Below are 15,352 nucleotides of genomic sequence, written 5' to 3'. Positions count from 1 at the left end.
GGCTCGAAGACCAGTTTCAAGGGTGCTAATCTACGTCATCACCGGGATGACGTAAACATACACAGTCGGCCATTTTCTCTCGGTTCGAATTAGAGGTAAGGTTGTTTTGTACCCAGAGACTAAATACTTGTTAAATACACCACTCTTACGGAATTACATTAGACCCACTCTATTATGCTAAAACTGTATAACTTTACAAACTGCAGTCATTTTTGAAAACACCTCGCATTTATCCAAATGTATGCCGAGGTAACGTTAACGCACTTGCACTATCGTACATTCGATTCACACATTATATGCATGTTTAACAAATTATGAAACATATTTTTTAACAAAACTTATTATAAGCGGTCTTTTAGCCATAAATGAATTCATCTAGTCAATTTCAATTTATAATTTGATATTGTTGACATTATTGGATGCTATTACTAATATCTTGATAACGTTAACACATCCATTTTTCAATGATAACGTTCACACTTTACTTATAATAACGTGTTTTCTTATTTTATCAATCTTATAATTATATACTTTTTATTTATAGGTGAAGATGGTTAAACGTAAAAGTCGATTGTGGCTAAATCAACCAAGATCAACGGCTGCAAAAATAAATTCTAAAAACAAACATATCGTTGAAAATATACCGGTATATACTAGTGATTCGCCACAAAGAAAAAAAATCTGATTTTGCAACGAAAGATAAAAGGGACACCTTCTAAGTCACCTCTTTGTAAAGTATTCAAGCAGCGTTCGACACCATCAAAATCTCAATTTATCAAAAGACTGAAGAAGAATACGATTTTTAGCCGGGCTCTGCTGAAAGAAAAGTCCTGGCTATAGGCAGGCAAATCGCCAATGTTACTATAAATAGCACAAGTAAATAAAAAACCAAACAGCGTCAAGGTAAAGCTTCCTTATACCAAATAGTTACACGTATTGCCTACAGGTATTATACCAGTTTCGCCTGAAAAAGAAATGTTTGAATTGTTTTCAAACCGCTCAAGCAGAGCACGCCTACTCTTAGAAGGCCCTGTGCATTTTACTCTAATGCTTTCACTTTCTATGTGGTTGTTTTGACACTTCAAAACTTTATCAGACGACCCGGGAGATTCTTGATCAAAATCATTTTTAATTATTTTAAATGAAGTTTTGATACAGAGGGGGATACATAAAAATTGTATTCTTCTGCAGTCTTTTGATAAATGGAGATTTTGATGGTGTTGAACGCTGCTTGAATACTTTACAAAGAAGTGACTTAGAAGGTGTCTCTTTTATCTTTCGTTGCAAAATCAGAGTATTGTTTTTGTGTGGCGAATCACTAGTACATACCGGTATATTTTCTACTATATGTTTGTTTTTAGAATTTATTTTTGCAGCCGTTGATTTTGGTTGATTTAGCCACAGTCGACTTTTATGTTAAACCATATTCACCTATAAATAAAAAGTATATAATTATAAGATTGATAAAATAAGAAAACACGTTATTATAAGTAAAGTGTGAACGTTATCATCGAAAAATGGATGTGTTAACGTTATCAAGATATTAGTAATAGCATCAAATAATGTCAACATTATCAAATTATAGATTGTAATTGACTAGATGAATTCATTTAAGGCTAAAAGACCGCTAATAATAAGTTTTGTTAAAAAATATGTTTCATACTTTGTTAAACATGCATATAATGTGTGAATTGAATGTACGATAGTGCAAGTGCGTTAACGTTACCTCGGCATACATTTGGATAAATGCGAGGTGTTTTCAAAAATGACTGCAGTTTGTAAAGTTATACAGTTTTAGCATAATAGAGTGGGTCTAATGTAATTCCGTAAGAGTGGTGTATTTAACAAGTATTTAGTCTCTGGGTACAAAACAACCTTACCTCTAATTCGAACCGAGAGAAAATGGCCGACTGTGTATGTTTACGTCATCCCGGTGATGACGTAGATTAGCACCCTTGAGTTTGTACAGAAATGGTCGGCTGATATTGCAAATTCTTCTAAAGGTCATATATATAAAACTTTCAAATTAACTTTTTGATATGAAAAATATTTGAGTATTTTACTATTAGAACTTCGAAGAATACTTGTTAAATTTCGAACGAAGAATCACCGACTCCCTGTAAATGGTAGATGGTAGATGGTAAGGCAAGATGCTGCACATTATATAAATAGTGCCTGTTTGGGAGGGTAACAGTTGAAATTGACACCCCGAGAAAACCATTGTCAACCGACGCGAAGCGGAGGTTGACAATGGTTTTCGAGGGGTGTCAATTTCAACTGTTATCCTCCCAAACAGGCACTATTTATTTTGTTATACTGAATGTCTTTTTTTAAATTTTTAAGAAAATTTTAGTGCTTTTATATAGGAATAACGTGAATTCTACAGCGAACCGTACGCGCATAATTTTCGCGCATGTAACATTTTTTAATGTTACCCGTTGCCAAGTGCGTTGCTAACGCTGAGGGTAATAGTAAATATTATTAACTGCGTCTTAACCAATCAGATTTCAGTATTTAACATTAAAGTATAACAATATGTAATAATAATCAAATAGCCAATGAAATGCACTTTATATTGGAATGTAATGCTCTTTCACGTATTAGACAAAAATACTTGGAACCTAGATTTTGTGAAAGACCAAACACCTTTAAATTTTGTGAATTATTGTCTACTTTAAAACTTAAAAATTTTTAAAGATAAAACTTTATTTATAAACGAATTTTTGAATCAGTCTGTCCTCCTTGAACATTTGTATTTTTTCTCATATTTTTTTCTCTCTAATTTGTACTGTACATGTACCTCTGACTCTATACATACATTTGTAAATATTTATATATATGTAGCTTATGTAACGTCAAGTTGACGGTTTGAGTGAATAAATTGAATTAAATTGAATTGGATATGTGATAACCCATATCTATTCTTGTGTATTTAACGATCTTTGATATATTTTACTTGCCAGGAAAACTTCAGATGTTTCGGACTATCATTCAAAAAGTAACATAATCATGCTTGATTACATGTGACTTAATTATGTCAGAATCCAAGAATTCCTATGTCGACATGTAAAATGATTACAAAACGTATATTAACATGCGACTTATTTATGTCGACATTTTAGTCAAATTATTTTCACATGCAAGATAATTATGTCGACGGAGACACTGTAGGCATTCTAGTTATATTTAATTAGTAAAAAATGGTCAGACCTCCGAAATGTTTTACTCATTTCTTCATATTTCATTGCAAATGACAGTTTAGAACAAGATTTTTCATTGTGTTTACCAAAAAATTTAGCCCTGGTACACCCTATCTAACAAAACTATTGTTATGAAGCATCATTGAAAGAATTTCTTATCTTAAATTTCATGAACCTGTAGGCACCTTTCATTTACTAGATCTTGACCTTTAATCTCTTTGCTGTACTTTATTCGTCTTTCAAGGAATTATGTAGAAAACATTGAAAATGAAACAATTTCTTGATATTTTACATGTATATTTAATCATGGGAAAAGTAATTCCGGTACCTTTATTCAATTTAATTTAATTTATGAAGTATTTTATTCAAGTATATAGATACATTGAAATGGATTGAACAGCAGACATAATGCCTATTTATGTTCTCTCCTGTAGTCAAGGTATAATATGAGTAATTATATAATATATACATTTGTAAAATATTTTTTGATATGTTTTTTGTGTTATTCCATACTCTCAATGTTTTTCATTATTTTGCACTTTTTTTTGCTTATTCCAGTTATATTCATAACGGCAACTGTCAACGGTTTTTGGTTTATTTGCTATTAGTTCAAGAATATTATGTACATGTTTTTCACAAATTTCCTTGTTGCGGCGAGAAAGTCATGAATGAATCAGACACTAGATAATTGGTAACAGCATTGAGCAATATCAAGCCGCAATAGGTAATTTTTACTCAGCGTGTAGGCAGCTTATTTGTTCAGAAATTTTCGTTATTTTCAAATTACAGCATATTTTGTCGTTTTTTAATATGTTGATGAGAATGTGTGATTTTAGTAGCTTTCATAGAGTTTATGGTATCGTTTCATACATTTTTTTTCCATGTACTTTTTTGCTTTAGTTCTAATACTATCGGGTGATATTGAAACCAATCCCGGCCCTTCTTATGAAAGTGTAGTTGAAATTATTCATTTAAACGTTCGAAGCATAAGAAACAAGATATATTCCCTTAACGCCATAGTTAGAGATTTCGATATTGCGTGTTTTACTGAAACGCATCTGGACCACAAAATTTCAGATGACATACCACTAGACGATTTTGATACCATTTTTCGTAAAGATCGAAATTCTTATGGGGGTGGGGTCATTATCTATACCAGTAACAATACTCGATCTCGAAGACGTATTGATCTCGAACCAGGTAATACTGTCAGAATGTATTTGGATAGAAATTGATAATCTCACCTCGCGACTACTCTTATGTTGTGTTTACCGTCCACCGCATGCCGATTCCGCTTTTTGGAGAAACTTCTCGTGGTCTTTAGACAAAGCCAGTGAAATTTCCGACAAACTCATAGTAGTTGGTGATATAAACGTCGACCTTCTTACTATTCCTAACACACATATTTTGTACGATGTAATATCCAACACTCACTTAGTCAACAAAATCCATGAACCTACAAGAATCACGAATTCCTCACGAACACTTTTTGACCCAATTTTTACAACAGAACACATTGACGTAACTGAATCCGGAACTTAAAACGTAGAGGCGCGGCTTAGCGATCACAAGCAATCTATGTGTGCGTTACTATGAATTACAAAATTAATCGTTCATACAAACGTAATGTCTGGCGATACAAAGATGCGGATTTTGACAAACTTAACAAACTAATTAATGACTGCGACTGGCGCAACATAATAAGCAACGCAGAAAATGTCAATACTGCAACTGAACACTTTACTTCACAATATTTAAAGCTTGTACGTGAATGTATACCAGAAAAATCGGTCACTATCCGGCCCAAGGACAAACCATGGTTTGACTCAGCGCTTAGAAAAACCATTAGAATACGCAACCGGCTTCGAAACAAAGCATTAAAAACAAAGAATGAATCTGATTGGATAAATTATCTTAAACACCTTGGTGTAATTTTTAGTAGTAACTTATCGTGGAACCAACATATAGATGAAATGATATCCACGGCTTATGCAAGATTGGGACAGATGCGCAAAGTTAAATTTTTACTAGATAGAAACTGCTTACAAAAAATATACTTCTCTTTTATTAGACCAGCCTTAGAATACGCTGATATAATATGGGATAATTTACCGGAATATCTTAGTCGAAAAATAGAAAATATTCAGTTAGAAGCGGCACGAATAGTGACGGTGGGTAATAGAATGGCGTCCGTTGCATTTTTATACACAGAAACAGGCTGGGTGTTACTTTCAAAGCGTAGGGAAACCATCGACTCGTTCAGTTCTTTAAAATGTTCCATTGCAAAACTCCAGAATATCTTTCTAATATTTTAGAAACACAAACTTCTAAAGATGGAACACATAATACCAGAAGTAATAATTCCATACGAGAAATTTTCGCACGAACAAAGCTATATTATGAGTCATTCTTTCCAAGTACAATAAGGCTCTGGAATACACTACCTAATGAAATACAAAACAACACTTCTTTAAACAATTTCAAAAAATATTTAAATCGTAGCAACATAAACATTCCCGATTATTATAATTTTGGATCCAGAAAAGGACAAATTCTACATTCCCAGTTAAGATTAGAGTGCAGCGCCCTGAAACTTTATATGTTCCGCAGAAACATCTGCCCCTCCCCCTTATGCACATGTGGTTCAATTGAAAGTAATGACCACTATCTTTTATATTGCCCAAATTTTAATGTAATTCGTAGTGAAACAATTAACAAACTTCGAGATCCAACAAATGTAAAACTATTACTCTTTGGGTCTCCCAATCTTAGCGATAATGATAATAAATACATTTTTTTATATGGTCCAAAAATTTATCGTCGACAGTAAACGATTTCAGGGTACCTAGTGTAACCTCGACACTTTTTTTTTTACTTAATTATATTCTCTAAATATGTAAAAGCGTCTAGGATATATTTATACAGGGATGTATTTCATACATGTATTTCCTTTGGTGTTTTACTTCAAATTGTTCTGAACATAATTGTATTTTTTTCCTTATAGTATAACATGAAGTTATACGTTCGTGGGTCGATTAACTCACTAGTTTAAAAATAAATGCACTTGTAATTCCTGCATATGTCAAAATGTCTAGTCTTGATTGATACATATATTGGATGTCTTTATCTCCTCTTTTATATAAGCTTTCTGATTCTTTATTTAATCATACATACATGTAATTTGCACCTCTCATATTTTTTCTTATCTAAGAGAAGGATTTGTATAAGCCTTTTGGTTTGTTTCCCAATCTTATTGTACTTTATGCCTAATACATGTACCTGCTATTTTAAATTATCAATAAAATATTGTTTAAACTAAACACAGAAACAAAGTTAACAACATGAAAAAACATGCACTTTGTAATTATTATGATAGTATTGACTTACAATTGTCAGACGCGAGCTCGAATAATAATAACAAATTATACTGGAAGTTAATTAAAGACGCTTTTTATGCAAAACCAACGAAAGACATTCCACTGATACAGTATACGTCTGATACGTGTGAATTTAATATTGCTTTTACCGATACAGAAAAAGTTGTATTAAACTTTTTTTTTCATCTGTTTCAAACGTTGATGACTCTTTAAGTCAACTACCTCAATAGTATCACATATGTAATGACAAATTAAACAATGTAACTATTGAGGAGCAAGAAGTTATTGATATAATACAAATACTCCCTGTTAACAAAGCCAAAGGTCCCGATGCAATAAGTCACAAAAAGTTACATGTAAAATCTACTTTACAATCTGTCGCCAAACCACTATGTTTGTTATTCAACAAATCTTTGACTGAAAATGTGTATCCAAATAATTGGAAAATTGCTCATGTTTTACCATAGTTTAAAAAGGACGATCCTTCTGTAGTAACAAACTACAGACCTGTATCAGCAACAAACTACAGACCTGTATCACTCTTGAGCTGTGTTAGCAAAATTATGGAAAGAATTATATTCAAACATGTCTACAATTATTTTATTAAAAATAACCTATTTTATAAATATCAAGCTGGTTTTTTGCCTGGCCACTCAACTTTATATCAATTACTAGAAACATATCACAGTATTGTTAAAGCTATAGATGAAGGGAAATTTTGTTGCATGGTTTTTTTGGATTTGTCGAAAGCTTTTGACAGAGTGTGGCACAAAGGTCTACCCTTTAAATTACAAACATATGGTATATGTGGCAATATTCTTAATTGGTTTGAAAGCTACTTATGTAATCGTAAACAAAAAGTTATGTATAAGGACATATTATCCTCCTGTAGAGGTGTCATTGCTGGTGTACCACAGGACTCAGTTCTTGGCCCTCTTCTATTTTTGATTTATGTAAACGATGTATCAGAAAATATGCTTTCGCTGTGTAGACTGTTCGCTGATGATAACTATTTACAATCTTCTTCATACAATGTTGCCAATATTGAATATGTCCTGAATCATGATCTGAAAGTTCTAGAAAACTGGGCATCCATTTGGCTGTTAAAATTTAATCCATCCAAAACAAAAGCAATATTTTTTACACTCAAAACAAATTTTTACTCTTCCAAACTCCAATTCCAAAATAGTCGATTAGAATATGTTTCAACACACAAACACTTAGGATTACTTTTTTGTCAGAACCTTTGCTGGTCAGAGTATATCGATAATATTGTTAAAAATGCATACCAAAGACTTGGCTTGTTGAAGAAGCTCAAATTTAGCATAGGAAGAAATTCTTTATCAAAAATGTTAATGATAATTTCGGTCGGGGCGTGGTCAAATCTATCATAAAGCCGTTTGGGCTTTATTGTATTTGATCACACCAAGACCGAAATTATCACTTCATAATTATGGCACGCCAAATTCACAAAAATGAGCTAAACATAGTTTCACAATCGATAAACTAGGTTTATCGACTGTTAACTATAGTTTACGGTTACCGACGTTAATCTATATTTCACATCTGTAAACTATAGTTAACGCGATAATCTATGTTTCACATCTGTAAACTATAGTTAACACTGAAAACAATCATTTGCTGTTGTTAAACATAGTTTATCTGATAAATAGGGTTTTATGATCAGAAAACTACGGTTTACAAATCTAAAGCACGCCAAATTCACATAAATTAGCAAAACATAGTTTCACAGTTGATAAACTAGGTTTATCGGCTGTTAACTATCGGATCGTAAACTATAGTTACCGACGTTAATTTATATTTCACATCTGTAAACTATAGTTTACGAATGCAGATCTATGTTTTTCTGTCTGGAAATACACGTTAACAATAGATTTTGCTGATAAATATAGATTCAACTCTGTAAACTATAGTTTACATTCGTAAACTATAGTTAAGAGTTGATAAATATAGTTTCACGATTGTGAAACTATATTAATCAGATAAACTATGTTTTACAATCGCTAATTATAGTTTTCGTTTCTAATCTATAGTTAACTGTCATTTATATTTATAAATTATATCTAAAAGACATAAACTATAATTCACGATCCTTTACTATAGTTTTGAGAGATAAACTATAATTTACGTTTGTTAATCATAGTTTATCGTCCTACGAACTATTCACGTTCGTTAACTATAGTTTACGTCTGTTAAACATAGTTTATGAGTATAAATGTGTGTTAACTATAGTTTTCAATTTAAAATCTCAAGTAACCAATCGTGAGAGGCGATACAAAATGTGCGCCATTGTAGAAAATGGCTCTTCATAGGGAAGCACGTGCGAATTTGCCCTCTGTACAAAATTGCATAAGGATCGCACCCCTCGTCAGCTTCCGCCGTACAGTAAATACAATTTAAAAAAAGCCCGCGTTTTTGTTTGTTTTTGTTTGTATTAATTTTGTTTAAATCAAAATAAAAAAGCTTAAGTTATTTTGATAATTTCAATTGCTATAAAGTTATCGAAAAATCACTTTTCTTGTCAAAAAGAAATATATATTAACAACCAATGAACATGATCGTTGTTAAGGCAAAATCTTATCTTGCTGTAACTAGGATTAACGTATCTATGATTTACGAACAAAACTCTAGTTAACTATAGATTCAATCGTAAACTATAGTTTAGGGTCGTAAAATACAGTTTCACAGAGAATTCCGCATGTCAGATACGAAATGAGAGATTCTGTCTGTAAACCATGCTTTACAAACGTAAAACTATAAAGCTAGTTTATCGACTGTGAAACTATGTTTTGCTCATTTCTGAAAATTTGTCTGTTAAATGTAGTTTCGCGATTTGTGAAACTATAATTAACAACTCTTAACTATAGTTTACGATTGTAAATTATAATTAACAAATGTGAATCTATATTTATCAGCAAAATCTATTGTTAACGTTTTTTACAAATAGATAAACTATGATTATCATTCGTAAACTATAGTTTACATTCGTGAAATATAGTTTCACAGATGTAAACTATAGTTAACGAATCGTTAACTATAGTTTAGGATCCGTAAACTATAGTTAACAGCTGATAAACCTAGTTTATCGACTGTGAAACTATGTTTAGCTCATTTTTGTGAATTTGACGTGCCATACATAATAGCGAGCGCAGCTCGCCGGCGCGCAGCGCCGGCGCGAAGCGAGCTCTACCGGCAAGGCGTGTGTGAATAGAAAATTCGGACTAGTTGCACATTCATTCAACGGATTTTTTTGGCGTCAGTAAATCGGACCAGTAATGCCTTGTTTTAATCGTCCCAGTAATTCCCTGTAAATATGGTTTCCCATTTCACACTCTCACGAGAACAAGATAAAGACTATGTACATCATGCATTGTAGATAAAATAAGACTAACAGAGTTGTCGTTCCTTCGAGTGACGTCACAATGGATTTCTTGCACATTGATCCCACAGAATTTTTCGGAGTCAGTAAATTTCGACCCACAATGCAATTTATCAATGTCGGACGATCTCACTAGACTTGATTCCTTCTCGCGAGAATCAAAGTAAAACTTTTGAGAAACAGATAAATTGTGTAGTTTCAAGAATTTCATGCTTTTTAAGTAAACAAAACAGTATACTTCACTTAGTTTTTTTTTTTAAAGAGACAGACGACACTTGACCGACGTAAACTTTGACGTCACAATAAGGGAAAATACTCTAAGTAGTTATTGTTAATCTGCTGAAATATAAATATCAAAATATTCTCAAAATCTTGCAAAGCTAACGAATGGGGACATCTTTTTTTTTTTTAATAGGAAACAGTTGTAACCTGCTCTCATTTGGATGAATGCTCACATTTATTTTATTCACTATATATTTACAGTAATTTCCAGGAACGTTTTTTTAAAAGGGGGCGTCATTCAAAAAATATTTAGGCCTACGAGCAAAATGAAAAAGAAATTCTCAAAATCAGGGAAATTCTAATCCGGATGAGGAATGGTGAGTGCGTAGTATGCATAGGCGTCGGAAACGGGGGGGGGGGGGCTTAGCCCCCCCCCCCCCACTTTATTTTGCAAAGTTAGACTTAACCATTAGGCACAAAGCATCATAGGGGTATTAGCCCCCCCCCCCCACTTTTTATCGCCGATAATGTAATTGTTCCTAAATTCACCTTGAATGATTGAGAAGTTGGAGAAATAGGCATACTAGCGCCCCCCCCCCCCCCCCCCGGATTAGGAATTTCATGATTTGGGGAAAAAAATTTTGGGAAGGGGAATTTATTTTCGAAAGAATAGGTATACTCCCCCCCCCCCCCCCCCCCCCCCCCCCCCCCCGGATTAGGATTTTCATGATTTTGGGAAATAGCTTTTTTCCTCAATATTTCTGAGGATTAGTTTAGCCCCCCTACTTTCAATTTGCTTCCGACGCCAGTGGTATGCATTTAGCTCTTAAACTGCTCAATGGTATCTTAATTTTCACATTTATTACATCCTCCCGGGGGGGGGGGGGTCCAAAACCGTTTTTCTTATATGATCAGCAAATTTTTTTTATACGTAAATTATATATATTTTTTAAACGGGGGGGGGGGGGGCTCTATGATAAGTCAATTTTTTATATGTAGGTTTAAGAAAAATGTCTGCTGCAAGAAAAGAGGAAATAAACTGCAATAAACATTATGTTAAAATCTTTATTATTCAACAACATTTTATCTGAGATAAACAATCTTATAAATTATGAATAATGAAAATTAACTAGAAAAAATAGGCATGTTTATATTTTATTTTGCATTCAAATTCATTTACGGTACGTTGATACTTTTATTTTTATTGATTTATCATAATTCATTATTTGATCACATGCTGCGCTCGCCCCAACGGTCGCACCGTAAAACATATTACTCAAAGAATGATTCCTTATTCCTCAATCCAAGATAAATTTAGTTTACTGTTCAAATGGCAGACAAACGTTAGTGGAGAAAATTAAAATCATTAACGAATGAATGCAGACATGGAAACTGAAAGAAATTTAAAAAAACCAAGTGTTTTCCCCGGTTACGGGTCGTACGGATTCTTTTTTCCTCTACCGACAGGTTCTATATTTTGGTTTATTGTGCTCGGTGCGCATGTGTAGTGAAAACGGAACTTTTGATAAAATGTGTTTGCGTGATACGAGAAAAACATTTTAAGCAATGCATATCACAGTTACCACTCTCTCCGACCAAATATTTTCATTAGACGTTAGTGAAGACCTAGAGTTGGAGAATTTTAAGGCGTTATGTGAATATGAAATTGGTATTTCGGCCTCAGAAATTGCTATTTTATGGAATGGGCGCCCCCTTCATGATGACAAAAGAACATTGGTGTCTTACGGGATTAAAAATGGGGACATGTTATTGTTGCAACATATGCGTGGACCTTCACAAGCCCCAAACAGTCCACAGCAACCTGCACCAGGTTTATTTATCTTAGTTTACAAAAAACTCAAATATATATCTCGAAATAAAAAATGAAAGGTTATTTTTTGGTTGATAAACTCAAATAACCAAAAAAAATCTTTAATAACCCTGCAGTGATTTACAGAAAAAATATTCAGGAATAGCTATCATCTTGGACTGTTTTCATGACTGACATGGTTATTAATGTCATGAAATATTAAATCAAGTGTTACTTTGTGTCAATTTACCTTTTCCATTTTCCAATCTTATTTATATATAATTGTTAAACCATTTCAGCCATACCTTTGATTGATTTTGGAAGCATAAATATACCTGGTCAACCTCAGACTCAGGGGGCCCAGGGTCCTAGTAGGGCATCTGGAGGAGGTCAGCGACCACTTGCCCCTGATGACCCGGAGGTCATAAGACAGATGCTGCTCGGCAGTCCACATGAGTTGTCATTGTTGAAAGAGAGAAACCCCCCTCTTGCAGAAGCTCTACTTAGTGGAAATAAAGGTTGATTTTCATCAACTGAATGTGTTTACTTAAATGATTAAACCTGATTATGAGAAACTTTGAAATTATAGTGATGGATTTGAGACATATCCTCATTAATTTATATTTGAATATATTTGTATACATGTAAATGTCTTTCAGAAAAGTTTATAGAAGTCTTTAACAAACAGCGAAAAGAGAAAATGGAAAAAGAGAGAGAACGAATCCAGCTAATGAATGCTGATCCATTTGACCCGAGTGTTCAAAGTGTCATTGCTGAGGAAATAAGGTTGGTTTTTTTTCTCATACAAATAAATGCACAGTTATGACAACTACACGTATCATCATCATTCTTTTGTTAACTAGAATTACGGGGGTTCATGTTAGATCTCTGTAGAAATGCTGATATATAATTCAGAATGAAGAATGTGGAGTCAAACATGGAAAGTGCTATAGAGTTTGCCCCTGAGAGCTTTGGACAGGTTGTGATGTTGTATATTGACTGTAAGGTCAATGGGCATCATGTGAAGGCATTTGTAGACTCAGGTAAGACACAGGATCAATGAAGAAATATATAGCAGTATCAAAAACTTGGTTGTTCACATGAGCAAATCCTGTCAAGCTTGCGATTCTAGTTTTGATCGAATTATTTATTTATAAAACCATCTAACTCATTATACACATATTAAAGAAATGCCTAGTACAAACTTTCAAAACATTTCCTTGGTTTGGATCAGGAGCACAGATGACTATCATGAGTCAGGCATGTGCAGAGAGATGTAACATTATGAGACTGGTTGACCAGAGGTGGGCGGGTATAGCGAAAGGAGTAGGAACCCAGAAAATCATTGGAAGAGTGCATCTAGGTATGTGACACTCCAACATGTACATGAATTTTCTAATGAAATTCAATTTTTGCAAATTGCCTAGTTGGTGATGCTGAATAATATGATGTTTTACAAATACCAGTACAGTACTTTATATAGTGTATTATAAAAAGACAGTTTTCTTAATAAAACCTTAACTTATGTAAATATGTGTATTTCAGGTCAGATTCAGATTGGCAATGATTTTCTTCAGTCATCTTTCTCAATACTAGAGGAACAGCCTATGGATATGCTTTTGGGGCTGGATATGTTGAAAAGACATCAGGTGATTCTGTTTGTACATGTACTGGTAAATGTACATGTAAATCTATACTAAACTAGGGTTTGCAATCGATTGACCTTTAATTTATCTAAATATGGTTCTCAGCAGTACTTGAAGATCTGCTCTGTAGTACATGTACTATAATGTTGTCTACTTTTTGAACCACAACAGCAAAAGCATGGATAGTAGTCTTTGACATTAGATATTAGTTTGATTATACAAGTTCATGATGCACTTAAATTGGTGTCAGTTGGCTTTAATGGGCCACAATGTTTGATAGTTTATTCATTCAGAGTTTGTTATAAGCATAAAAATTTTTGTTTAATATAATATTGCTGATAACCATCAAGAACTTGATACACATACATCTATCCATAATTGTACAGCAAAAGTTTTACTCAATGATCTTTTCTGGTTTTTGATAACAATAATTTTTTTCTTTCAAGTGCTGTATTGATCTTAAGAAAAATGTCCTAATCATTGGAACAACAGGAACAGAAACTCGGTTCCTGAGCGAATCTGAGCTCCCTGATCAAGCCAGACTCAACTTTAGTCAACCCATGTCTCCAAAATCTCAAATGTCTGAAGACGCTCAGCTAGCAGAAGCCCTCGCCAAATCCCAAAATGATGGTAAGCTTTTGATGGGAAAAGGCAACGAATTACTTGACTGTATTATAAAGATAAATTCATAATAAAAACAGATGATGAAATAAAGTGTTTAACTTTGAAATTAAAGTATTGAAATGCATATCACACATTCATTTTGGGCCCTATGAATCCTTAGATTGATTTACTCTGTTTAAATATACATGCACATTTATATTAGTTTACTTGTGGAGAAAACAGTTCCCAATTGTATTTGAAGGTACACAACCAGGTCCATCCAGTGAAAATAAAACAGTCAATCCAAGTGCCTCAATCAAAGCGGACTATCCGGAGGAGGTGATCCAGAGACTAATGAACAATGGATTCTCCAGACAGGAAGTGATACAAGAACTAGCAGCAGCCAATGGCAATGTGGACCAGGCACTTGCTGCACTGTTTGCAAAATCCTTCCAGCTTCCAAAATGATGAAAATAAAATTTACTAGTGTAAATGTGATGAATGTGGGGGAATATGTTATGATCATGTAGAGGTTGTTATGTTACTGGGTATTATTGCTTTGTATACTAAGATGTATGATTTCTTGTTCTGTAGTTTTTTATCACATTTTTCAATGCATTTAAGTTTGGCCTTGTTCTCTTCATATTTATTGCACTTCTTTACATGATAGTTTGTTTAGCATAAAGTTCTCATATTAATGTCTCAATAAAGGAGAGCCTCTCGATGTACGCCTGTAGTTTTACATTTAACCAGCTATAGTACAAATGTACATGTACATCATATTATGTGTAAATCACACAAACAAATTTAATGCCAGAAGCAGGGGTGTAAGATATACACTGTATATTTTAAAATTGTTCCAAATAAAAAATAATACAGGTTAAAGGTTTTTTTTTTAATTGGCAAAGACAGCCAACATACTTTTATAGCCATATGCGACTCATACATGTACCTTGCCAATTTAAAAGTTTTGCTACTCAAGTTTCAGAGTTATGTCATTGAAAATAAAACTCCCGTTCAGTTCTGCTTTATACATCAAGTTTTTTATTGTATACTTTTTTGTAAACCATTATCAGAACATTTCAAACTAAACA

At 33.3% G+C, this 15,352-nt stretch overlaps 1 protein-coding gene across 1 annotated transcript; it reads left to right on the top strand.

Moving 5' to 3' along the window:
- The first annotated feature begins 11,689 nt into the window (after positions 1 to 11,689).
- On the top strand, positions 11,690 to 15,143 carry LOC105341522 (protein DDI1 homolog 2). The gene is made up of 8 exons (XM_011448085.4): positions 11,690 to 12,030; positions 12,309 to 12,527; positions 12,669 to 12,795; positions 12,925 to 13,052; positions 13,244 to 13,372; positions 13,555 to 13,658; positions 14,102 to 14,285; positions 14,521 to 15,143. Exons 1-8 carry the CDS (start codon positions 11,766 to 11,768, stop codon positions 14,724 to 14,726), a joined length of 1,362 nt encoding a protein of 453 aa, XP_011446387.1. The 5' UTR covers positions 11,690 to 11,765; the 3' UTR covers positions 14,727 to 15,143.
- The last annotated feature ends 209 nt before the right edge of the window (positions 15,144 to 15,352 follow it).

The sequence above is a fragment of the Magallana gigas genome, chromosome 3 (assembly GCF_963853765.1).
Source record: "Magallana gigas chromosome 3, xbMagGiga1.1, whole genome shotgun sequence".
In the NCBI taxonomy this organism is placed as follows: domain Eukaryota; kingdom Metazoa; phylum Mollusca; class Bivalvia; order Ostreida; family Ostreidae; genus Magallana; species Magallana gigas.
The sequence above is the reverse complement of the archived record's forward strand: the minus strand, read 5'-3'. Positions and strand labels throughout refer to the sequence as shown.

Bases quoted from the DNA above. Each gene is read 5' to 3' on its own strand.
- LOC105341522 (XM_011448085.4), top strand. From the start codon at position 11,766: ATGCATATCACAGTTACCACTCTCTCCGACCAAATATTTTCATTAGAC. The intron at 13,373-13,554 runs GTATGTGACACT...TGTGTATTTCAG, and splicing joins CATTGGAAGAGTGCATCTAG to GTCAGATTCAGATTGGCAAT. The intron at 14,286-14,520 runs GTAAGCTTTTGA...TTGTATTTGAAG, and splicing joins CGCCAAATCCCAAAATGATG to GTACACAACCAGGTCCATCC.